At 40.1% G+C, this 26,787-nt stretch overlaps 2 protein-coding genes across 2 annotated transcripts in view; one reads left to right on the top strand and one right to left on the bottom strand.

Moving 5' to 3' along the window:
• Positions 1-8,787, bottom strand: part of nfxl1 (nuclear transcription factor, X-box binding-like 1) — a 156,776-nt gene extending 147,989 nt beyond the window's left edge. Inside the window, exon 1 of the mRNA XM_060830967.1 lies at positions 8,485-8,787. Within this exon, the coding sequence (XP_060686950.1) occupies positions 8,485-8,698 (214 nt within the window). The 5' untranslated portion in view covers positions 8,699-8,787. The remainder of the gene's footprint in view (positions 1-8,484) is intronic.
• Positions 8,788-10,803: 2,016 nt separating this feature from the next.
• LOC132819445 (ubiquitin-protein ligase E3A-like) overlaps positions 10,804-26,787 on the top strand; it is a 35,278-nt gene continuing 19,294 nt past the window's right edge. The window contains exons 1-4 of the mRNA XM_060830955.1: positions 10,804-10,967; positions 12,702-13,018; positions 15,027-16,246; positions 26,596-26,740. Coding sequence (XP_060686938.1) covers positions 10,903-10,967; positions 12,702-13,018; positions 15,027-16,246; positions 26,596-26,740 — 1,747 coding nt within the window. The 5' untranslated portion in view covers positions 10,804-10,902. The remainder of the gene's footprint in view (positions 10,968-12,701; positions 13,019-15,026; positions 16,247-26,595; positions 26,741-26,787) is intronic.

Below are 26,787 nucleotides of genomic sequence, written 5' to 3'. Positions count from 1 at the left end.
AGTTGGACCGAAGGGTCTGTTTCCGTGCTGCATATCTCTCTGACTCTATTGACTCTAAGTCACAGGTCATTGCCCATTAACACTGAAGCAGCAGCAATATTTATCTAAATTAGAATGGTATATGACTTGGAGAGAACTTGCAGACAGTAGGATCCCTATATAGTTGCTGCCCTTTCCTTTCTGGATAGTAATGGTTGTGGGTTTGGAAGACTCTATCTAAGAAATCTTGGAAATTTCTGCAGTGCATCTTGTAGATGGCTCATTGCTACCACTGTGCATCTGTAGCACAGAGAATGGATTTTTGTGTACGTATTGCCAATCAAGTGAGTCATTTTGTCCTGAATGGTGTCAAACTTTGAGTGTTATTCAAGCAAGCAGCCATCCAAGCACATGGGGAATAATCCAGGACATTTCTGACTTGGTCTGTAGACAGTAGAAAGGATTTATGGAGTCAGAGATGAGTTACCCGCTGCATGGTTCCTCTCTGACCTGCTTATGTTGCTGTAGAATTTATGTGGCTAGTCCAGTTCAATTTCCGATCAATGCTAAGTTCCAAAATGTTGATAGTGGGAATTTCAGTGATGGTAATGTCAAGGAAAATCAAAGATGATGGTTATTTTCTCTCTTATTGGAGATTGTCATTCTATGACACTTGTTTGGTGAGAAGGCTATCTTGGTAACTGTCAGCCCAAGCTTAGATATTGTCCTGTACTGCCAAATTTAAACATAGAATGCTTAGGTATCTGCAAGGACATGAATGGTACATAACATTATAAAATAATCATAACATGTACATTACATGACAACTGTGCAATCATGAGCCAACATCCCACTTCTGATATTGGAAGGAAAATCATTCATTATAAAGCTGAAGATGGTTGGCCCTAAGACACTACCTTGAAAGAACTCCCACAGAGATCTTCTGGAGCTCAGATGACTGACCTCCAACAACCACCTTCTTTTGTGTGCTGGGTATGACTCTAACCAGCGAACACTTTTTTCCCCAATGCCCATGGAATCCAATATTTCTAGAGCACCTTGATGCCACACTCAGTCAAACGCAACCTTGATAAAGGCAGTTAATCTCCTACTCTTTGCAGCTCAGTTCTTTTCTCAATGTTTGAACTGACATGTAATGAGGTCATAAGTTGACAGGCCCCAGAAGAATCCAAATCAACCTTCAGCGAGCAGGTTATTGCTAAGTGCTGCATCTTAATCCTGTTAATAACCAATTCCATCACTTCACTGATGATTAAGAATAGAGCGATGTGATGGCAAATGGCAGGTTGAAGTTGCTCGACTTTTTGCATACAGCACACAGAGTCAATTTTTCATGTTAATGCCAGTGTTGTAGATAGACTGGAACAGATTGCGAAGCGGCGCATAAATTTATCGAGTATAAGCTTAGCAAAGAATCGTAATATTTGCAAATTGTGTACAAGGTGTTTGTAATCTTTTTTCCATTGTAGCAAAATGTAGCACAATTCTGGTCTCTTACTCTAATTTTTGTACAATGAATTCCAAGGTTTAATGGAGGGCAGTCTGAGGATTCCTGGCCTTAAGGGTCAAAATATCTTTGTTATTATTCAGAACTAGTCATTCTTCCAAATGATTTAATCTTTGCATACCAAATTTTGGCCTGCAAGTCTGTACTGTTGAATTCTTGCTGTTGCTCATCACTCACCCGAGGAATAGCTCATTATGTCACACTATCTCCCCTACTGCCAAGACTCCCACAAACTGCTTCAGTCAATGTTTGATCTTCTCGGCTCTGAGTGCATCCTTACTCAGTCTCTCCCTTGCACTCCCGATCCCCAGAAAACTGGCCAAAATGGTTTTGAGCCAGAGGAGTTTCTTCATTACTTATGTCAGATCCCGAAAACTCATTTCAAAAGAAAATAGAGTGTAAAAACAGACTCTTGCTAAAATTATCCAAGGCACCACTTAAGCCATACCTAGAATACTATGAAGTGAGACATATTAAAAGGAGGATAAGGCAACTATTACTCAAGCAAAGTCAAGGACAGCATAAATGCAAAGGAAAAAGCATAAAATATGAAGATTAGTGGAAGAGAGGATTAGGAAGCCTTTCAATATCAGCAGAGAATAATTAAGAAAGCAGTTGGGTTGGGGTGCCAAGATGATGAAATGAGAGAGTAAGCTAACTAGTAACATAAATAAAGATTGCAAGAGTTTTTTCAGATATCAAAAAAGGTTAGAGAGAGGCAAGAGTGGACAGTGGAGCACTGGAAAACAGGGCTGGAGAAGTATTAAAGGGTTTCAAAGGATGGCAGAGGAACTGAATATGTACTTTCCATTACATTTTCACAGTGGAAGACACCAGCAACATACCAGAACTTCAAGAGAGTCAACAGGTAGGGGTCAGTGTAGCAGCCATCATTAAGGTGGTGGTGCTAGGAAAGCGGAGGGGTCTGAAGTAGATAAGTGACCCAGACTATAAAGACTACAGAGTTCTGAAGGAGATAGCTGAGGAGACTGTGATGGCATGATGATATTTCAGGAATTACTCGAGTCAGGGGAGGGAGTCAGAGTACCGGAAAGCAGCTGATGTAACACTTCTGTTTACGAAGTAAGGGAGGCAGAAGACAGAACATCATAGACCAGTTAGCCTGACCTGGGTTGTTGGTAAGATTTTTAAGAGTCCATTAATGAGGAGATTGCAGAGTGCTTGGAAATGCATGGTAAAACAGGGCGGAGTCAGCACGGCTTCATCGAGGGGAAGTCATGGACTCACAGCACAGAAACAGACTCTTCAGGCCAACTTGCCCACGCTGACCAGGTTTCCTAAACTGAACTCGTCCCATATCTCTCTGGAACTTTGCTATGCTTGGTCTTATCTTTTAAATGTTGCAATTGTACTCATCTCTACCAATTCCTCTGGCAGTTTATTCCACCTGTGCACCATACTCTGTGCAAAAGTGTTGCCCCTCCAGTCCCTTTTAAATCTTTCCCTCTCACCTAAAATCTGTGCCCTCTACCTTTGGGCTCCCCTTGGCAATTCACCACATGATGATATTTCAGGAATTACTAGAGTCAGGGGAGGGAGTCAGAGTACCGGAAACTTACCAATCAGCTTGCTACGCTCTGGGGAAAAAAAAAGTCCTAACCTATTCAGCCCCTCCCTATAACTCAAACCCTGCAGAGTTGGTAACATCCTTGTAAGTCTCTTTTGCACATTTCCAGTTAAATAACATCCTGCCTATAGCATGGCAACCAAAACTGTATACAATACTCCAAATGTGGCCTCATCAATATCTAGTACATGACGGCCCAACTCCTAAACTCAATGCTCTGAATAATTAAGACAAGTGTGCCAAACACCTTCTTCACCATCCTATTTACACGTGATGCCACTTCCGGAGAACTACGTACCTGCACCCCAAGGTGTCTCTGTTCAACATGACCCAAGGCCCTATCATTAACTGTGCAAGTCATGCCTTACCAAATGCCACAAATTGCATTTTTCTAAATTAAACTCCATCTGCTACTCCTCAGCGTACTGATCTCACTGTATTCTCAGATAACCCTTTTCACTCTACCACGAATTTTGCCGTCGTCTGCAAACTTACTACCCATGCCGCCTTTATGCTCATCCAAATAGTTTAAATAAATAACAAATAGCAGTGAACCTAGCACTGATCCTTACAGCACATTGCTGGTTACAGGCCTCCAGTCCGAACAACAACCCTCCACTACCACCCTCTGTCTCCTATTGTCAAGACAATTATACATCCAATTGGCTAGCTCTCCCTGGATCCCATGTGATCCAACTTTACTAAATAGTCTGCCATGCAGAACCTTGAAGGCTATAAGGTGTAGACAACATCTACAGCTCTACTTTCATCTATTTTCTTGGTCAGGTCGTAACAAGCAAGTTAGAGAAGGAGAACTAAGAGACATGATCTATTTGGATTGCCAGAAGGTCTTGGACAAGGTGCTACACCAAAAGCTGCTAAATAAGATAAGAGCTCATCATATAAGCGGCAAAATACTGATCTGGATAAAGGATTGGCTGAATGGCAGAAGGCAGAAAATAGGGATAAAGGGTCTTTTTCAGGATGACAGCAGGGGTTAGTGTTGGGATCACAACTATTTACGTTATACGTTAACAGAAATGGACAAAGGAACTGAGGGCATTGTTGCTTTAAGTTTGCAGATGACACAAAGGGACAAATGGAGTTGAGGAAACAAGGAGGCTGCAGAAGGACTTGGACATGCTAGGCAAGTAGGAAAATGAAGTGGCTAATGAAATACAATGTGGGAAAGTTAGAGGTTACACAATGTGGGGGGAAATAATACAGGAGCAGACTATTTTTTAAACCGGAAAGGCTTTGGAAATCTGAAGTACAAAGGAATTTGGGAGTCATTGTTTAGGATTCTCAAGGTTAACATGCAGGTTCAGTTGGTGGTTAGGAAAGCAAATATAATGTGGGCATTCATGTTAAGAGGTCTAGAAGAATAAGAGCAGTGATGTATTGCTGAAAACTGTTTAAGTCTCTGGCCAAAGTGCATTTGGATTATTGAGAGCAGTGTTGAGCTCCATATATAAGAAAAAACATGCTTGTCTTGGAGGGGGTCCAGAGGAGATTTAAAGGAAAGATGCCAGGGATAAAGGCTTGTCATATGAGGAGTGGTTGAGGACTCTGGATCTGTGCTTGATAATGTTTAGAAGGAAAAAGGGCGAAGGGATAACCCTTTAGACCAGAGGTAAAGAGGAATTTCCTCAACAGAGGTGGTAGCTCTGTGGAACTCATTGCCACATTGGGCTGTGGAGACCAAGTAATTGGGTGTATGTAAAACAGGTTCTTGATTAGTAAGAGAATCAAATAGAAGGCAGGAGAATGGGGTGGAGTAACATACCAGCCATGATTACATGTCAGAGCAAACTCAAAATGGTCTAAATAATCGAATTCTGCTCCTGTACCTATAGTCTCATGGTCTAACAGTTTTGATTCCCTTATCGAAGGAATCATCTTATGGAGTGAGGTTAAGTGTGTTGGGCCTGTACTCAATGGAGTTTAGAAGAATGAAAGGCAACTTGAGTAAGATTTATAAAGATTCTTAGGGGGCTTGACAGGGTAAATGCTGAAACTGTTTACCCTTGTGAGGATCTCAGATCAAATGGACAATCTCATAAAAAAAGGTGCAATTTCAGACAGAAGAGGAGGAATTCCATTCTTCAGAACCCAGTCAACTTGTGAATAGACAGTCACCAAGGCTAGATCATTAAGTTTATTCAAGGCCAAGTTAGCCATATTTTTAAATCAGTAAACAGCAGGAAAATTGAGAAGATTATCAAATCAGCACGATCTCATGGAATGGCAGAACAGACTCAAAAGGCCAAACAGCCTACTTCTATTCCTATATCTATAGTTTTATGTTATCTTTAAATTATACAGGCGTTGATAACAGCACATCTTGAATACTATACACTGTTTTGATCTCCCCATTGAAAGAAAGATCTAAATGCAACGGAGGTAGTTCAAAGGAGATTCACTGGATCGATACATGGAATGAGCAGGATGTCTTCAGATAGGTTGGACAGACTGGGCTTGCTTTTCATTGCAGTTTAGAAGAGCAAGGGACAATTTGTTTGTCAAACTTACAATCCTGACTGGTCTTGATGAGGTGGACATCTAAAACTTGTTTTCTTTTGTGGGTTAAGTCCAGACAACGGACCACTGGAGGACTTGAAACTCTACATTGTTGAAGAGTTCCCCTGGGTTAACTGTTGAGATGATCTACCCGCCCATGCAAAATAAAGGCTGGTTGGCATTTGAAATAAAAAGACGATGTTAAAGGAGGAGTTTAAAATATTCCATGACATTTTTGCAACAACTTCAGATGGAAATGTCAAGTGAATGACTCATTTTTGTCACCTTCTTGAGGTCCCTGGCATAGATATCAGTCTTCAAACTATTCAATTCACTATGTACAATATGAAGAAATAGGTGGGAGTCACTGGGTGCTGAAAAAGCTGTGGGACCAGCAACATTCCAGTTATAGTACTGAAGACCTGTGCTAACTTGCTGTGCTCCTAGCCAAGTGGTTCCACTGCAGTAGAAGACTAGCATCTATCCAACAATGTTGAAAACTGCCTAGGCATGACTGGTACGTAAAACATATTACTTTACCTGGAAGCCACCTTATAAGCCTACAATCATCAAAGTGATGGAAGGATCATCCACAACGTTATCAAACAATACTTCTACAACAGCAACAACAAACCAAAGCTCCTTCAACTGCAACTTCCAAACCATTCTAGCACATAGGACAAGGGCAGCAGATACTTGATGATAACACCATTTGCAAGTTCTGCTCCAAGTTACTCACCATCCTAATTTGGAATAATATCACAGTTTCTTCTCAATCATCAGATCAAAATCTTGGAATTCCCTTTATGAATGAATACTCCAAGAACTAAAGCTGTTCAAGAAGAAAGCGAGCCATCACTTTCTCTAGGGCATTTAGAATGGGGTAATAAATGCTGGCCTAGCCAGCTCCAACCACATCACAGACTTAGAAAGCAAGCTTGGGATCCAAATGTTGAACTTTTGCTTCAAAATCATATAAAGTTATAATTCCCGTTACTGTACAGCCACTTTTCTATTTATTGTCACTCAGCCAAGTGCATCTCCACTCACTTATGCATTTTCTCAGAATAAGGGTGTAATATTTAAAGCTCTCTTGTACCTTTGGATCTTTTGCCAGTCATCTTATACCTGTTACGATTTGCTTATACATGTTTTAGTCACTACCAAAAGTTTCTCTATAACTTATTCTTTCCAAAACCTTGGATTTTCAACACCTCCATCAAACCTGCTCTGCTATAAGAACAATCCTAGCTATTCCTATTTATGTAAATGCAAAGCTCCTGTGCTTCAGCCATTCTTGTAAAAGTAGAAAGTAATTTCCCCAATATCATGGTCCACAGAACCCTGAGCCATATCTGTCCCATTTCCCACACTTCTGCTCTTACCTCTTCTCTTTCCTCCCATAACATCAATGGGGCCCCTCATCCTCACTTTCCATCCACCAAAGACACATCCAAAGACATACATTTCCCTACTTTGTCAGCGTTTCACAGGAATCGCTCCCTCCACAACAACCTATTCCACTCTCTTACACTCCTAATACTTCCTCACATCCCTGTGGCACCTTCCCATGCAATCATAAAAGATGCAACTCTTGTCCATTTACCATTTCCCTCCTCACTATTCAAGACTCTAACCATACCTTCAGGGTAAAGCAATGATTTACTTGGACTTCACTTAATCTAGTCTACTGTATTGCCTGTTCTCAAAGTGATCTCCTCTATATTGGGACAACAAAATGCAGACTGGATGACTGTTTTGCAGAATACTTGCATTTAGTCCGTAAAAATTACCTTAAACTACCAGTTGCCTGTCACTTCAGCATGTTTTAGTTGGCTAGCCAATATTTCCAGATGAAGGGCTTTTGCCAGAAATGCTAATTCTCCTGCTCCTTGGATGCTGCCTGACCTGCTGTGCTTTTCCAGCACCACACTCTCAGCTCTGATCTCCAGCATCTGCAGTCCTCACTTTCACCTGGCCAATTTTTCTGTCTTGGGCCTGCAGCTCCAGCAAGGCTCAGTACAGACTAGAAGATCAGCATTGTATCTTCTACTTAGAAACCTTGCAGCCATCAGAACTCAATGTCAAGTTCAATAAATTTCAGGCCTGAACACCTTTTAAGTCATTCACCCACATCCAACCCATGTCATAACTTGAGCTGCTTTCAGCACTGTCAACTCATTGTCACCCATATCTGGTCAGCATGGACGAGATGGGCCAAAGGTTTCTATGTTGTACATCTCTATGATTTACTATTGCCATTATCAGCTTTAAGCTAGTCCTAGCTTCCTAACAACCACCGCTTTGTCTGCCTAACTATCTTTCTCTCCCTCTGGGCTCCATCTCCACTTATCCACTCACTCTTTCTCATACCTGGTCATCAGGATAAATACCACCTTTCCCCAACTACTATCAGCTCTGAAGAGTCACTGGACTCAAATCATTAGCACTGCTTTCTTTCCACAGATGTTCTCAGATCCACAGAGTTTCTCTAGCAATTTCTGCTTTGGTTTCACAGTGCAGAATGTGGTGGACAAAGCTATTGCTGGATTTCTGACCACAAATGTATTTAGATATCAGCATACATAAACAAGTAAACACAAAGTGATAAACGCATAGAGTCATATAAGACCACAATAAAATAAAATATTTTGTTTCCAAAATAGTGCGCTACAATGAGGCCACTAGATGTTTGGATTCATTCAAAATATTTTCTGACAACTGGCGTTTCCAAACAACAGATTTCCGGACTGCAGAGGTTACAGTCTACCAGCAATTTCAACAAGATGATGATATTGACAGACAAGTTTACTGTCCAGGTGTTACACTTAGGCAGCCTCAGTCAGTTTCTCTGTACTGTGTTATTTACCATTGCTAGGTTCGGACTGACTCCTCGACCAGTCGCCGCTGCTGCTGCTCCTCCTCCAGCCGGAGCCGGAGCTGGAGCCTCTTCCATGTCTATTATCGCCTGCTGCACCAGCCTCAGGCTCTCTAACGATTCCAACCGCTTGAGGGGGGCCGCCTCCGCTTTTACCCCTCCCACGGCCCCTGCCCCGTCCACCCTGCCGCCAAGCCGGCTCCATTGCCCGGCTCCTCTTCTCTTCCCTCCAGGCTGCTCGGACGTTAGTTACTTAGGGCCTCGTCCCTGAGCCTGGACCACCAGCGGTTGGAGCCTCATCGCGCATGCGCCCCGCCGACTCGCGGCACCGGCCCCCACACCCTGCGCATGCGTTGTACACGAGGCGCCCTGTGGGAATTGTATTCCACCTGCTGCAGTCCCCATTGCAGCTGCACTAATATAGCGCCGCGCCAGGAGGGTTGTAAAACAAAATATGGCATGAAGAGGATGTCAAGGTTGAATACCAAAAATCTTAATGAAATAAAACCTGAAGTTATCTCGGGAATGTGGCTTGAAAGAGATTCTGAGATTTACATATTAATGAATCGAAACCTGCAACGCATTCTGAAAGATGAAAGACTGAAGAGCAATCTAGGTTTGTTCAATATATCTCATCAGTTGTATGACAGAATGATCTTTTGCTATAAATTCTGTATTCTACTCCACTAGCTACCTAAGGAAGGAACAGCACTCTGAAAGCTTGTACTTCCAAATAAACCTCTTGGACTATAACTTGGTGCTGTGTGATTTTTAATTTTGTCCACCTCAGTCGAACACCCACACCCCAACATCATTAATCAAAGGGGCAATTTGCAGTGAGGAATTCCCAAGGAAATAAGTGCTCTGCAGAAATCTTGTTGTTAACCGTCTTACCAGCACAGGAGGGCTGGGTAAATGTCTCCAGTTCCCAGCATGGTGTAGCTCTTACAAATTGGAAAAACATGGTGTCCAGCTCTCCTGGTTGCTTTGAGTCCTGACAGTTATAATTCTCAATGAAGGAGAACATGGCAGAGCCATCAAGGAGGAACTGCATGTTCTCTTGGCTGTTGCTGTTGATTTTGGCTATAGTGCTATGATCGAAGAGCTCACTGGCTCTAACGTGACCTAACATTCTTGAGGAATTGGAGAAAATCCATTGTTCTATGTACTAATGATCAAATGTCACATCGTGCTTTTCAGAAAGCCAAGGTGCAAATGACAAGGGATCCCTTTGAGTCTTGAACATCACTACATGTTCCTGCAAATTAGTAGGAAACTGTGTGCTCTGGTTTGAGGAAGGTCTGGCCAGTGAAACTGACTTGGAACATCCGGCTTAATTAGCTAAAAATATCAAAGTCTTAACTCAATCAAGTGCCTCGCAACATTCAATGGTACACAGCAATAGTGTATCCTTCAAAATATAATAACCTACTGCAGATGCTGAAATCTGTATTGAAAGCAACAAATACTGGAGGTCGCAGTGAGTCAGACATTATCCATGGAGAGTGGGCAAGCTAACGTTTCGAGTTGAAATGATGCGTCATCAGAGCTGACGTGAAGTGTACCCTGAACAGCTATTTCTGATTTGTCATCAGGATAAATTGGAGGAAAGGCCAAAATTGAGGATTGAAGTAATCAACCTTGTGGGTAACAAAGAAACATTTGAGGGTTTCTGAAATGGTTGAGCCAAGGGTCCACGGCATGAAAATGAAAGTCATCTTTAACGTAGTGTGTTGGAAGTTTGGCTTCAGATCAAAATAAATGTTGAGAATGTGATCAGAGTCAAAAAGTGTGGTGCTGGAAAAGCACAGCCAGCCAGGCAGCATCCGAGGAACAGGAGAGTCAATGTTTCAAGCATAAACTCTTCATCCGGATGTAACTCTTTTTTTTATTCTGATCTCCAGTATCTGCAGTCCTCACTTTCTCCTGAGAACGTGATCAGTCCAGTTTAATTCAAAACAATAGCAAGGGAGGGAATGAATTTGTGGTGATGCTTTTGGTTTATTTAGTTCATTCATTTCTGGAATAAACTGCAACTCATCCAAGTCTGGAAGTCAAACAAGCAAACTGATGAGGAGTCAAGAGAGGATGTCATGAAACTATCCCCACGCCTCCAAGAAAAGGAAGAAAGTTTGGCATTTAGATAAGGAATACCAGGTATAACCTGGAGATTAATAGGAATGGCATAATGTTGGTCATTGTCTGGCTGCAGTCGGATGTGTAAAAGTGGATCATAGTGAGAAAGCTGGAGGCTGCAACGGGGGCGGGGCAGCTGGGACCGGAAATAGACTGAGGAGGCGGGGCAAGGGCCGGAAGTGGTTGGAGGGGTTGGGCCTGAGTGTGAGGGTCTGTAATGTTTACGGTGGAAGTGGCCGTTGTCGCCTCATCTTCCTCTGTCTTCGGCTTCGCATGACTTCCCCTGACACTAACGCTCAGGTCACGCTGCTCGCCCTTTCTCCGGCGAGCCTCAAGCGGTGAGTGTCCCCCTCCTTGGTTGAGCCTAGCCTTGTCTAACCGATCGGAGATGGTGCTGGAAATGGTGCACGGCCCATTGCAGGCGGCACTTGCAGCTCCTCAAATAACAGTGGCCTGGGCGAGGTGGACCTTGGGCACTAACCAGATTCAAACCGTAGTCTCCCTCGGGCTGTCAGCACAGTCCCAGGACCCCAGCCATGTCCACTTCATTGTAGTAAAAAATTGGTAAAGCTGGAACACGCGAAGGCATCTCTAGTTAACACGGCGAGGTGTCAAATTATTTATGAAGTGATACCAGTTCAGTTTTTCCCGTTCACGTTTCCACGATCGTTTTTATTCAGAATAGATCTTATCTAATCACCCTTAAAAAAAGCTGCTTTCGTTATAGAGGAATAACTTTTTAACAGCTCTTTTCACCATCTCAGGACTTTTAAAAGTGTAATCAGAAAAAATGACTACATTTGTACACAAGATGTTGGGTTGAGATGTAAATTTTGGCTCAAAAACTTGGCACTGCCCTCACCCCTTAGTTTAATTAATTCTGAGTTATGTTCTGACATGTGGGATACAAGTATAAATAAGAAGAGTATGGACTCACCTACCGTTATTACTTACCCATAACTTATGTCATGATTTGGAGATGCCAGTGTTGGACTGGGGTGTACAAAGTTAAAAATCACACAACACCAGGTTATAGTCCAACATGTTTGATTGAAAGCATGCTAGCTTTCGGAGCGACGCTCCTTCATCAGGTGATTGTGGAGGGCTCGATCATAAAACAGAATTTATAGCAAAAATTTACAGTGTGATGTAACTGAAATTATACATTGAAAAAGTGCTTATCTGTTAAACCTTTCATTGTGATTTACACATGAAAGAAGTGAAACTATCGTTGTATAGATGAAAGGCTTAACAGACAATCAATTTTTCAGTGTATAATTTCAGTTACATCACACTGCAAATTTTTGCTATAAATTCTGTGTTACGATCGAGCCCTCCACAATCACCTGATAAAGGAGCGTCACTCCGAAAGCCTCCAAATAAACCTGTTGGACTATAACCTGGTGTTGTGTGATTTTTGAACCATAATTTATGGTACTGGATGAAGTAGTAATGACAATAATTTTAAAGCACAAAGTTAGTATTTATGCAATTATGCATAGTCCAGTTAAACCTTTCCTTGGTTAATTGTGTCAGCTCATTTGAAGTGTACTGTATACAATTCAAATGAATTATAATACTAAGCAAATAAGCTGTGTGAAATTGTTTTGTCGGAGCAGCAGAGGTAGCCCCTACTTGTATCTAATACAATCACTCAATAAAATCTTAACTCTTGTTTCACATTTTCTTATGTGGCGTACTCTTGCAAACATTGATACTCTTGGAGCCAATTTGTTCCAAGATCTGCAAAGTAAACAATGCTGTTATTTTTAATTAATGTATGACAACATGAAAAGGCTTATTGTTTAACTAATGTAGAAAAAAAACTGGTGATTTTATGAATCTCAGTGTGAGCAATGGCAGATTCAGTATAATTTGAGTAATTTAATTATAACTGTAATATGCAAAACCAAGTATTCGCAGTCAGCAAACTGTTGCTTGTGTTCTGAACTTAGAGAGTACTTGCTTACGTGAAGGGTTAACCCAGAAATAGTTGTTCTGACATTTTATATACATCCACTTAAGGTCAGATTTTAATACTGGTTGACATCACTTTTTAAAATTTCTTATAGGAAACGAGAAGCTGCCAAGGAATTGATTGAAAGATACTACCTTCAATTAACACAAGGCTGTGGAAATGAGTTCTGTGCCAATGAGAATTGTGCTTCCTGCCCGGGTTTCAAGCAGTTGGACAATAATCAAGCTGCAGCCAGAGCTCTGGAATTATATCGCACCAGGGCAGAGCTATGCACAGCTTGGCCCATTAAGAAGCCAAGATCTTTACTTTTCCAAAATGTTTCACCTGACAAATACAAACATAACAGCAAGGCTGTTAGAAGTGAGTTGGATGTGATCTGTTGTAAGAAACAGCAGCAGAACAACTTTCAAAGTAAGGTTTTATTTTTCCTTGTCAGGTAAATGTTGATCGGCAAAATTGAATTTACTCAATTGCTTATTTAAAAGCAATGATTTTCATCAAGAAGATCAAATGCTAGATCATTATTAGTTTAGATATACTCTTTATCTCTTTGAAGAACTAAGCACAGTGGCTCAGTGGTCAGCACTGCTACCTCACAGCACCAGGGACCTGGGTTCGATTACAGTCTCGGGCAACTGTTTGTGGAGTTTGCACATTCTCCCAGTGTCTGCATGGGTTTCCTCCAGGTACACTGGTTTCCTCCCATAATCCAAAGATGTGCAGGTTTGGTGAATTGGCCAAGCTAAATTGCCCATAGTGTTAGGTGCATTAATCAGGGGGGAATGTAGGATAATAGGGTAGGGGAATGGGTCTGGTTGGGTTAATCTTAAGAGGGTCGGTGTGGACTTGTTGGGCCGAAGGGCCTGTTTCCACAGTGTAGGGATTCTATTCTAACTGTTTGAGGCAATTGTTGCAGCTTTCCTTAAGACACAGCAACCCAAACTCAACTGTCCTCTGTTGACTTTGCTACCTACTACAGCTGGTGCATTTGTTGCTATTATCTTGCTGGAACCTCATTGACTTGTATTGGTTCCATGTCCCCAATCTCCTCTAAAATTCCAGTTCTCGTGTTTAAATCTCTTCATATCTCTGCCAGTCCCTGCCTCCCTTTCCCTTTCTTTCTGTATCCTTGTAATTTTAATTTACCTGTTATAGATCTAGAACTTCCCCATTTCATTACTTTCAACTCTGGCTTACTGTGCGGCCCCTTTTCTTTTTATATTATCTACAATAATTATTTTAAATGATAATTCTAATTCCTTTAAAAATGGTACTTTTCAGGTATTTTGTTGGTGTGGGAGAATTCAAAATCATTGTTTTGATTTGATAGTATTTGTTATCTGCAACGTTGATACCACACGAGACAAAATACCAGATCTACTTCTGTTTTATTCATGGTTAGGTTGCTGTAGAATGTCACGTGGTAATCTTTGTTCCCCTGAGAATATTAATTAAGGAACTAATACATTTTCATGTCAAGTCTTCCATCTTAACTTTAGCAGCAACCAATTCCAGGAGTATAGCAGTGGAATTGCACTTATGAGACAATGGTTGCTTAGTCATTATGTGCATTAATGACTTTGTCTTTATGTGCATTAAAGTTTGTGTTTTCTTAAAAAGAGCAGAATATTTGTGACCTCCATTCCTGAGTGTTGTTGAACTGTCATATTGTAGATATTCTGACCTCTAGCAAAGTCCTTGAAATAAACATCTTGAAACACGTTGATTTTGTTTTTACATTCTACCATGTGGAGCATTTCTGCAAGTAAGTATATTTGGAAATTCCTATACCAGGAGTGCCTTTTATTCAAAGTGAATTTGTCACTTCAGCTGTTCATGTGCTCCCTGGGTTGAAGTAACAGATTTTTTTTGCATGGTTTACTAGCTTTAGTTTTGTATGTGCAGGTGATGGTTTCGTTGTGTCACATTTCATATATTTTGTAGTTCCTGCAGGTTTTGTTTCTGTACCTTTTTTGTACCCCTTAACTTGAGGTTGGCTTTCTCCTGATGATCCTATTTGTTTTCATTTTCCAAAGTGAAAAAATTGTAAAATATTATAGAACAGACTTTACTGATCAAGTTTAAGTTTCATTAGTACTAAAATTATCCAAAAGGTCATTTTGTTTTGTGTTTGCAAATTTTCATTTGCAGTTGTTTAGGTCTTCAGGAGCTTGATGGCCTGAGATGCTAATTTCTTTTTTAAACTTCATTCTTTAGTTAAAAGTAGCTCTTCTTGACAGTGAATTTGTCTAACGCTACTGATTGTGAAATATGTTCAGAAATTGAAATCGTTTGATTACAAAATAGAACATCTTGTTTGTTTTGGTGCAAAGATTTAATGTAATTATTATCTAATGGAGAAGGAAAGTATTGTTTTAACTATGTTACTTATTTGATCAACTGATATTTTTATTGCTAGATATAACCTATCTTACTGAAGAAAAAGTGGATGAAATTCTCAGTGTATGCAGTGAAACTGGAGACTTCTCACCACTGGTTCATGTTATAGGCCGGATATTCTCCCGTTCAGAAACACTAGTTAAGAGCTTTAGGAAACCTGAGATGAAGAGAAATTGCTTGAGTTGTCTACCAGGAAATGTACCGGATAATTTGAAAAAAAGTGCTGATCTGCAAACAATAACGGAAGGCGATCATTCAGCACCTTGTTGCTCACAGCAGAAACCTTGTGATTGTGTTGGGCAAACATTTAACCTTGAAGAATTAACTGTTGATGTGAAATCTGTACGAAGAGTCTACACAAAACTACTGTCACATAACCGGATAGAAACTGCACTGATTAATGCTTTGATATATCTATCACCAGATGTGGAATGTGAATTAAGTTATCATAATGCATATACCAGGGATCCAGACTACCTAAACTTATTCATAATTGTCATGGAAAATCACAACCTACATAGTCCGGAGTATCTGGAAGGAGCCTTGCCAATGTTCTGTAAAGCAATGTGCAAGCTTCCTTTGTCAGCACAAGCCAAATTGATACGTCTGTGGTCAACATACACTTCTAGTGACATTCGCAGAATGGTTGAGATCTTTCAGCAGCTTATCACATTCAAAGTAATAAGCAATGATTATAGTTGTCGAAATTTGGTAAATGAAGATGACACAGCAGTTGCAGCAGCTAAATGTCTAAAATTGGTGTACTATGCAAATTTGCTGGGTGGCACGTTAACCACAGAGGATGAAGATGAAGAATTGTCACAAGAAAACAGTGAAGCAAATTTGCACCAGAGCATTTTGATTGAGGACACCCGTTATAAGAAGGGTCCCCGGGTGGACCCCTTGGAAAAAGAACTTAATTTTAAGGCTATTGACTGCTGTCAACCCGTGATATCTTATGATGAATTTGTTAACGAGTCATTGAACAATATTCTTGCAATGGATAAAGACTACATATTTTTTAAAGTAGACAGTGAAAAGAAGTTTTCTTTCTTGACATGTCCATTCCTCCTTACCCCGTATACAAAAAGTCAAGGCCTCTATTATGACAACAGAATACGAATGTTTAGTGAACGGCGTATAACTGTTCTATACAATTTGGTACAAGGTCAACAGGTTCAACCTTATTTGCGACTTAAAGTACGGCGCGATCATATAATTGACGATGCTCTTGTGCGGGTATGTACCAGCATTTTCTTTTCAAAGAATCTTGCTTAATATAAGAATTTCTGTGAATTTTTTAAACTATAACTGATAGATGAATGGATAAATAAGTGTTAAGTGTTAAATTATTTTTCTAATGAGAGGTGTTTTATTGACATGTCTTCTATTCTGGGACAATTTTTATCAATTGTACTGTTGAATAGGGATGAAAAAGTCAAGTTTCTAACAATAATTTTTCATTAAATGACATAATCCAATCATAATCTTAAACAAAGCCAATTGCATAGATGGGAGGAGTGGCCAAGCTTCATTGGGCAATAGGCTAAAATGTGTGATGATAAATAAATGCTGACATGCATTTGAAGGAAAAATTCAAAATATTCAGCAAAAGTACATTCCATTGAAAGACAAAAACTCAGCAAGAAAGATTCATCTGTAGGTCAGGAAGTTAAGGGTCATATTAGATGGAAAAAAGGGGCTTCCAACACTGCAAAGAACAGTGTTAACTCTGAAATTTGGGAATAAAGGCCAAGAAAGTGATTAAAAAGGGGAGAAAAAAAATTGAGAGTTAACCAACCAGAAATATAACAACAGATTGTAAAAACGAAATCTAAAAGTAAATCTAAAGGAAAATAGTAGTTATTGTAAATACTGTTCCTTTGGAAGCAGAAAATGAGACAATGGCAAACATTGAACCATTGTCTGCCATTCAAAGTAGAAGGTACAAGTTAGACACAAGAAATAGAGAGTAAAATTTAGGGGAATTAATATCAGTGGAGGAACTCGATGGATGAAACTGCCAAGTTCTCAGGAGCTGATGTCCCATGTCTCAAGGCTCAAAAAGGGAGAGTTGCAGAGTTACTGCAGATAGTGGCTGTAATTTTCCAAAATTCCCTAAATTCTGGGACAATCCTAGCAGATCGGAAGCTAGAAAGCATAGCTATTAAGGAAAGGAAGAAAAATGAAAGCGCAAGCCAGAGGTCAGACAGCTATTAGTCACAATGTACTAAGAAAGCATTTTTGAAATTCTTTCATGTCATCTGTATTGCTGTCCATCAATAATTGCCCATGACAAGATGGTACTAGGCTGCCTCCTTGTATTGATGTGTATGTAAACCCAGAGTATTGTTCAGGATTTTGACCCAGTGATTGTAAAGGAGCAGCCATGCAGTTCCAGTTCTGGCTTGTGAGGAGAACTTGCAGTTAGCAATATTCCCATGTATCTTTTGCCCTTATTCATTGAGGTGGTAGACATTGGTGGGTTTAGAAATTGTAATCAGTGGAGCTGTGGTGAGTGTTGGAGTGCACCTTGCAAATAACACAAGCTGCTACCACTGTGTGACAGTGGTGAAAGGTGTAAATATTAAAAGTGGGTGATGAAGTGCCAATTAAGTAGGCTGTTTTTTTTCCTGGATGACATTGAGTATCTTGTATATTGTTGGAGTTGCACCCATCCAGGCACAGGGAGAATAGCTTGTTACACTCCTGACGTGTTTTGTAAACAGTTGGGCATTTGGAACATCTTGTTGCCAGAATATTCATATACCTGATCCAGTTCAGTTTCTGGCCAAAGGTTAAGTCACCAGGATTTTTAAAAATTCATTCACAGGATGTGGGTATCATTATCCAGGCCAGCATTTAGGCCATGATGTTGATATTTGGGATTTAGTGATGGTAATGTCATTAAATGTCAGGTGGAAATGCTTAGAACCTTTCTTGTTTGAGGTGGTCGTTGCCTGGCATTTGTTGAAGCACCTGTTATTTGCAACTTACCAGTCCGAGCATGGGTGTTGTCAAGGTCTTACTGCAAATGGCCATGTAATGCTTCGGTACCTGAAGGATCATGAGTGGTGTAGAATATTGTGCAATCATCAGCAAACCTTTATGAAGGAGGGAAGGACATTTGAAGATGGTTGGGATGCTCAACAGCTGGGGCTGAGATGACTGACTACAAAGAACCACAACCATCATCCTTTGTGTTAGGTATGACTCCAACGAGCTGAATGTTCGTTTGACTCCCATTGATTCATTGAATCGTAGACTTTTACTGTACAGAAGGAAGCCATTTGAACCATTGTGTCTGTCCAGAAAGAGTTACCCAGCTAGTCATAGCCCTCCAAGTTCATCACTTTCAAATATATATCCAGCTCTGTTTTGAACACTTGTACAGAATCTGCCTCCACCATTCTCCTCAGCAGCGCATTTCAAACCCTAAAAACTCTGAGTAAAGAAGTTTCTTCTCATCTCACTCCTGGCTGTCTTGCTGATGGTCTTGAAATTGTGACTCCGAGTTATTGACATACTAACTAGTGGAAATAGAATACCATTTTTTGCCCTGTCAAAATTGTTCATAATTTTGAACAATTCAATATGGTCAACTCTTTTCTGCTCCAAGGAGAATAAACCCAATTTCTCTAATCTTTCCTGTATCTAAAATCCCTAATTCTTGTTATCATTCTAGTAAATCTCCTTTGCACTGTTTCCAGTGCTTTAACATCCTTCTTTAAATAAGATGCCAGAGCACACAGCTGTAGTCTGGCCAAACATTTCTAGACATGTAGCATCACTTCTTTGCTTTTATACTCCATGCCTCTATTTATAAACCCAGGATCCTAAAAGCTTTCTTAATAACTGTTTAATCTTGCCTGGCCACCTTCTGAGAACAGTGCACGTGTTCCCAATGTTCCTCTGTTCCTAGACTCCTCTCAGAGTTGCACCATTGAACCTATATTGTGTCTCTGTTTTCTTCAACCAAAATCACCAGCTCACATTTCTCTGCATTGAAATTCATTTGCCATGTGTCTGCCCATTTGGCCAACTTGTCCATATCTGTCTGAAGTCGCATCATCTTCGCAATTCACTATTATCCCTAGCCTATCTACAAAGTTAGAGATGCTGCCCTCAAAGCAATTTCCAAATTGTTATATGAATCAGAAAATCAAGGGTCCCAACGCTGATCCCAGGGAACCACCACTTCCAACTCTTCACCAATCTGAGAAATGCACATCTATACCTATCCTCTGTTTGTTTTCACCAACTTCTAATCCATGCTGCAAAAGACCTATCAATCCTAAACCTTTCTAATTTGGCAAACAAATTGCCTTGTGGCACAGAATTAAATACTTTCTGAAAATCCAAGTATACAACATCACAAGCACTCCCCTCATCTTGTGTCATCTCGTCAAAGAACTCAATTAAATTTGTCAGACAAGTCCTGCCCTTGACAAAGCAATGGTAATTGTCTCGTATTAACTTATTTTCCCTAAGTGTAGGTTTACCTTATCCTGTATGGCCTCCATCAGTTTTCCCAGTGTTAATGTCAAGGTGACAGGTCTATAGTTTCCTGGGTTACCCTTTGCTCCTTTCATAAACAATGGTGTCACATCTGCAATCCTCCACTCTCCCAAGACTGATGTTGTGTTCAGAGGTCTGGAAAATTTTCAAGGTCTGTGCAATTCGCTGTCTTGCCTCTCTCAGCAATCAACAATGTATCCAGGCCAGTCTACTTCTCTACCTGGAACACTGCTGCCTTTTAACCACCTCTTCTTTGTCTAACACCATATTGCTCAATTGCTCAGCGTCCACGTTTTCAACGAGGCCATTATCAACATTTTCCTATTGGATAAAACCAGAAGCAAACCACTAAATTATAAGAGAAACGATTTATAACCATCTAGAAAAGAATAATCTGATCAGGGACAGTCAGCACGGTTTTGTGACGGGTAGGTCGTGTCTACTGAATCTTATTGACTTTTTTGACAAAGTGACCAAACAGGTAGATGAGAGTAAACCGGTTGATGTGGTGTATATGGATTTCAGCAAGGCGTTCGATAAGGTTCCCCACAGTAGGCTATTATACAAAATGCAGAGGAATGGGATTGTGGGAGACATAGCAGTTTGGATCAGTAATTGACTTGCTGAAAGAAAACAGAGGGTTGTAGTTGATGGAACATGTTCTTCTTGGTGTCCAGTTACTAGCGGCGTACCGCAAGTGTCAGTGTTGAGTCCACTGCTTTTCGTCATTTTTATAAATGACCTGGATGAGGGCTTAGAAGGGTGGGTTAGTAAATTTGCGGATGACACTAAGGTCGGTGGAGTTGTGGATAGTGATGAAGGATGTAGTGGGTTGCAGAGAGACATAGAATGCAGAGCTGTGCTGAGAGGTGGTAAATGGAGTTTAATGTAGACAATTGTGAGGTGATACACTTTGGACGGAGTAATTGGAATGCAAAGTGCTGGGCTAGTGGTAAGATTCTTGGGATTGCAGATGAGCAGAGAGATCTCAGTGTCCATGTACACAGATCCCTGCAAGTTGCCACCCAGATTGATAAGGTTGTTAAGAAGGCATACAGTGTTTTGGCCTTTATTAATAGAGGGATTGAGTTCCGGAACCAGGAGGTTATGCTGCAGCTGTACAAAGCTCTGGAGTATTGTGTTCAGTTCTGGTCACCGCATTATAAGAAGGATGTGGAAGCTTTGGAAAGGGTGCAGAGGAGATTTACTAGGATGTTGCCTGATATGGAAGGAATGTCTTACGAGGAAAGGCTGAGGGCCTTGAGGCTGCTCTCTTTAGAGAGAAGAAGGTTGAGAGGTGACTTAATAGAGATTTACAAGATAATCAGAGGGTTAGATAGGGTGGACAGGGAGAGCCTTTTTCCAAGTATGGGACGGCAAACACGAGGGAACACAACTTGTGAGGGGAGATAGGTATAAGACAGATGTCAGAGGTAGTTTCTTTACTCAGAGAGTAGTAAGGGTATGGAATGTTTTGCCTGCAATGGTAGTAGATTCACCAAGTTTAAGTGCATTTAAGTCGTCATTGGACAGGCATATGGACATTCATGGAATAGTGTAGGTGGGATGGGCTTCAGATTAGTATGATAGGGTGGCGCAACATCGAGGGCTGAAGGGCCTGTGCTGCGCTGTAATGTTCTATGTACTTCTGTCATATGCTTTGCTTCACTGAACAGCTTACCTTATAAGCCCTACTCTATCTTTCACTAACCTTTTACTCTTAATATGTTTGAAGAGCATTTTGCTATTTGTTTTAGCCTTCCCTCATGCTTCCTCTTGGCCTTCCTTATTCCAACCTTAGCTCTTCTCCTGCATTTGAGGTACTCTTCCAAATTTCTATTGCTATTATTATTCCAGTATGTATCATATGCCTCCTTTTTCTTTCTTATTTTCTCATCAATATCCTTAATCATCCAGAGTACTCTAACTCTGGGCATTCCATAATTATTTATCATGAATACATACTTAGCTTGCACCTTATTCATCTTTCTTTCCATCCCCGCTTTATCCACCAAAATTGGTTTCCAGTCAGTGTGCACTTGTTCAACTTTTAGACCCTTACAACCTGCCCTTTTCCAGACTGGTGGATCATAATCCTGTATTCCTTGGATACCTGTATTGCTGGGACTCCTTGACTCAGTCAATTGCTACGTTGGTATCAAATGCAGTGATTCTCACCTCCACTCTTTTGTTCAACTCTTTTGTCCATATTTGGGCAATGGCATTAATGAAGTGAGGAGCTGAGGCAGAAGCCAAACTGAACTCTTAAGTGCATGCTGCCTGATAGTGTTGTTAATCACTTTGCTGACAAGTTAAATCATGTTGAATGATGGACTGGACTCTATCAACATAATGGCTTATAGTTGCTTCTATTTCCTATGTTTCCATGAGATGCTGTGGGCAGTCAGCAAAATTGTATTCAACCACAATCTGGAACCTCAGGGCCTGGCATATTCCCCATTCTATCATACTATCAAGCTGAGGACCCAACTCAAGCTCAATAAAGGGTGCAGGAGGCGATGCCAAAGTGTAGTGATAGGCCAGTAATTGCCGTGTATGACCTGTTCTGCTTTTTGTGCGCAGGACATACCTGGATAAGTTTTAACTCTGCCTGATGGAAACCAGTGTTATAGTTGTACCAGAACAGCTTGGTTTGGATCATGTATAGATCTGAAGGACATGTCTTCAATACTATTGCCAGAATGTTTTCAGGACTTTTGCCTTAGCCAGTGCCATCAGCCACTTTTTGATATTACTCGGAGTGAATTGAATTGGCTGAAGATTGGCATCTGCAATGCTAGGGACCTCAGGAGGAGATTGCAAAAAAAAAATTCAGTTGACTCTTATGTCTCTGGATGGATGTGAATGTATTAGCCTTATCTTTACACTGAAATTCTGGTTTTCCCCATTATTGAAGCTTGGATATGTGGAGCCTCTTCCTTTTATTAGTTGCTTAATTATACGCGATTATTCACTGGACGTGGCTTGGCTTACAGCACTTACAAGTGATTTGTTGGTTCTGGCATGACTTAACTTTGTCAGTGGCATGCTGTTTCCTTTGTTTGAAAATCAAATAGTCCTGCATTTTAGTTTTACCTGTTGGAGAAAGTGGTGGAGGCTAGTACAATTGCAACATTTAAAAGGCATTTGGATGGGTATATGACTAGGAAGTCATATACCCATTTAAAGGGATATGGACCAGGTGCTGGCAGGTGGAACTAGATTGGGTTGGGATATCTGGTCGGCACGGACGAGTTGGACCAAAGAGTCTGTTTCCGTGCTGTACGTCTATGACTCGATGACATCTCATTTTTAGAATGTCTCCTGCTATTCTGCTGATGAAATGTAAATTGGTGTGGTTTCCCAGGGAATTGGGCTCAAACCACTTTGTTCCTCATATAATAAACAATTTAAACATGGGTGTGAATGAATCTTAAAATTTGCTCATAATTCTAAATTGGAACCCAGCTAACTGCGAAAGAATTGAAAAACTGTATAGAACTGGACAGATATGAGCAAACGCAGTTCAGCATTGATAAAGTTAAGCATTACATTTCAGTTATGGAGAAATAGATCGTAGATTCAAAATATATTTTTAATTATAAAATTCTTACTGGACCAGAGGAATGAAAGTTAGGACAGCTTGCAAACATTTCTTAAAGCCAGATTACAAGTGGCAAAAGGATATTTTAAAAGTAAAAATCAGATTTGGGTGTCATCTGTAAAGGCATTGAACAGAAAGATACAATGTTGAACCTGTGGAAGAATTGGGATTGGTTTTGTTGACTTATTATAAATAAGATATAGGAAACAGGAAAACTTACATGAACTCATCTGTTTGCTTTTTTTGGATTCAAGATGGCACTGGAGCACAGCAACTCTTTGCTGCCAGTTCTCACCAGACCTTATTCTTACATGACTTACAATCATTTGCTCTTTTAAACCTCAATTCTAAATCTTTTAAAATTACTAACAGTGTTCTTTCTCTTCACCTTCTCCGCAGCTGTAACATTGTATTCTTCACTCTGTTCTATTACGTCTATGTTATGGTCTGATCTGTCTACACTGATACAAAACATTACCTGGGTACATGTGGTAATAATCAGATCAATTCAAATAGTGTTACCATTGTGTATATGGCTAGTCAGAAAACATCTAAGGTATCCACCAAGCAGAGTGGAAAATGGCCCAGGTATGTCCTGTGCATAAAGCAGAACAAACCCAATTACTGGCCTGTCATTCTACTCTGACATTGCTTCCTGCGAAGGCTTTTTTAAAATCTGCAATCTAAGGATTTTTTCATTCCAGCAGGAAAGTTTTCAGGCTTTCTAATTGAAATCTTCAACAACATGACAGTAAATAATTGATGTAGGTTTTACATTAATTTGAGAAATGTTCATTTCAAGGGATCACTATGAAATTGTTTTACTCCTGCAAAGGGTTGTAGAATATAGAATCACAGTGATTAGTAATTTAAATACTTTGTAGAATAAAACAGCTTACATGAAGTCATTAAGCACATCATTTCTGTGCCTGACCTTAAATAAGCTTACAGCAGGACCTGTAAAGTTGGTTTGAGAGGAGCTGAAATTTTGATGTCCCAAGCTCTTAGACGACAATAAGTGTAGATCTCCAAGCAAGTTTTTGTGCTCCCTTTCTAACTGGCTACTTTCCTACTATCCACCCTCCAACTCAGAGAGAAAGTTGGGCATGCACAGCTTTAGAGTGTTTTAACAAATATGAAATAACTAGTTCCAGTATGAAGCTCGCATCAATGCTTGCATGCAACACTGACTAGATGACCTGTATGCTTAAATTGCTGCATTGTGTTTCTATTGCTTAAATTTGCTGTTAATGCTTTTAAATATGTTTGTTCCCACATGGTGTCTAATGTAAGTTTAAACCTACATTTATAATGCTGTGGGGAGGAATTGAAAGGTGAAGGGAGATATAAATTTATCTTTAAAGTTCAGCAGGCTTCAAGATGCAGTTGAGTTATGGAAGGTTGTAGGCAAACACACTCTCTCTGGTAAAATTAGTAATTTCAAATCAGAAGTGGATACATCTTTGGTGCTCTTGGATACTGGTGCCAATTGACCAGTCAAACTGAGTGGGGTTAAGCTCACCACCAAGAAGTGGATTCATCCCATTCTTCCAAAGTAAACAGCAGGCCAATGTGCTACAAGCAGTTTACTGACGTTTTAGCTGATGGAAATCGAGCTGTACTACTGTGTACTTGGGCATGGTGATTCTTCACCTTTGATACTTGCCAACCTGCAACTAAGTTCTCTGGATTTGAGTAAATGACATATAATTGAGAAAATGATACGTATCTGATATGTTAAAAAATGTGATCTGAAATGTATTGTTACTGTTTTGACTTGGTGTATGTTAAGCATGGTAAGTTATTATACTCTGGAGAACAAAACAGAATGGTTTCAATTATTCCTTAATTCAGCTGCTAATTTAGGCTTGATATAAAAGTTTATTTTTTAAAAAAAGTTATAAAGCATATGGAAATATGACTGATTTATCTCTCAGTCCAATTAATCTGCAGTACATTTTCTGTCTGTTGCTATAGTTGAAATCTGGTGTAATCACACACCAGACGAGCAATAATTTTGAAAGTGGAATTGAACCTCAATATCATTGCTTAGATTGTACCATGTTAATGCTAAGCCTGAAAGCTGTGAAATACTTTCACATTTTAGTTTGCTGTTGTTAGTTTTGATAGATTTGAGGAGTACTGGGTTTCTTCCTCTTACCCACCGTTATTGATCTTTTCTGTGTTATATGCAGATCCTGAAGTCCTTCCTTGAGGTTGGCCTTCCTGAATTATGATAGAGTTATGTCCATATCTTTCTACTATGCATTCACCAAGCTGTTTATTTTTCTCTAAAAATAAATTCGAAGGAATAATTGCAGACTAGTGAGTGCACAAGCAGATACCACTGTCAATATGTTAATAAGTGAAATGGGCTTTGATTGAGAAGGGCTGAAAATGTGTTGCTGGAAAAGCGCAGCAGGTCAAGCAGCATCCAAGGAGCAGGAGAATCGACGTTTCGGGCTTGAGCCCTTCTTCAGGAATGAGGAAAGTGTGTCCAGCAGGTTAAGATAAAAGGTAGGGAGGAGGGACTTGGGGAGGGGCATTGGAAATGCGATAGGTGGAAGGAGGTCAAGATGAGGGTGATAGGCCAGAGTGGGGGTGGGGGCGGAGAGGTCAGGAAGAAGATTACAGGTTAAGAAGGCGGTGCTGAGTTCGAGGGATTTGGCTGAGACAAGGTAGGGGGAGGGGAAATGAGGAAACTGGAGAAATCTGAGTTCATCCCTTGCTGGAATTGAAGGTATTTGACAACTTTGACATTTTTAGGTGTGTGATATAATTCTGTACATTGAAATCCTATTGAGTGATAATTTCATTCAATGTATGCAAGTATTTTCATTTAGAAGTTTTTAACTTTATTTCGGCTACACACAGTGTGCATAGAATTTTTTTAAAAACATTTTCCAGTGTTCCTTTTTGCCCCCACTTTTGTTCCATCAGTTAGTTTAAAGAATTTCAGAACCGTAATTTTATATTTGCCATATCACAGCTTCTGTCTGTGCTCTGGTTATGATTTGCTGACTGTCTAAATATGCCCATCAAGTGGTAATTCAAAGAAACCAAAATAAAAGCCAATTTTTGAAACTGATAAATAGCAAAGCAATTTAACTGTAAGGAACAGAAGATAACCAATTTGAACAAATACTTGTGGTCTTCACACTATTATTTGTTGTGAACTTTGACATTTGCTATTGTCTATAATAGATAACCATGTAAGCTGAATGTTAAGTCCACATGGTAGCATAATGATTTTCCTTATTGCAGGTCATTAATGTAATTCTACTCGCTGTATAGGAACCAGCTATCAATCTTTTTTAAAGTGTAACTGCGCAGATTAGAACAAAATGGTAACAGATAAGAATTTGGTTCCTAATATTTCTTTAAGTAGCATGAGTTGATGGGTTACTTTTCTGCTTCCATTGACTATTTTTCTTGTTTAAAATACTTCACTTCTGTTGTTTTTCAGTTGGAAATGATTGCCACAGAAAATCCTTCAGATTTGAAAAAGCAGCTTTATGTGGAGTTTGAGGGGGAACAAGGAGTCGATGAAGGTGGAGTTTCCAAGGAGTTCTTTCAGCTGGTGGTTGAGGAAATTTTTAACCCAGATATAGGTATTTCTTCAACTTCAGTACATCATTTCATAGCCAGAATGAATGCA

The sequence above is a fragment of the Hemiscyllium ocellatum genome, chromosome 1 (assembly GCF_020745735.1).
Source record: "Hemiscyllium ocellatum isolate sHemOce1 chromosome 1, sHemOce1.pat.X.cur, whole genome shotgun sequence".
NCBI classification, from domain to species: domain Eukaryota; kingdom Metazoa; phylum Chordata; class Chondrichthyes; order Orectolobiformes; family Hemiscylliidae; genus Hemiscyllium; species Hemiscyllium ocellatum.
The sequence above is the reverse complement of the archived record's forward strand: the minus strand, read 5'-3'. Positions and strand labels throughout refer to the sequence as shown.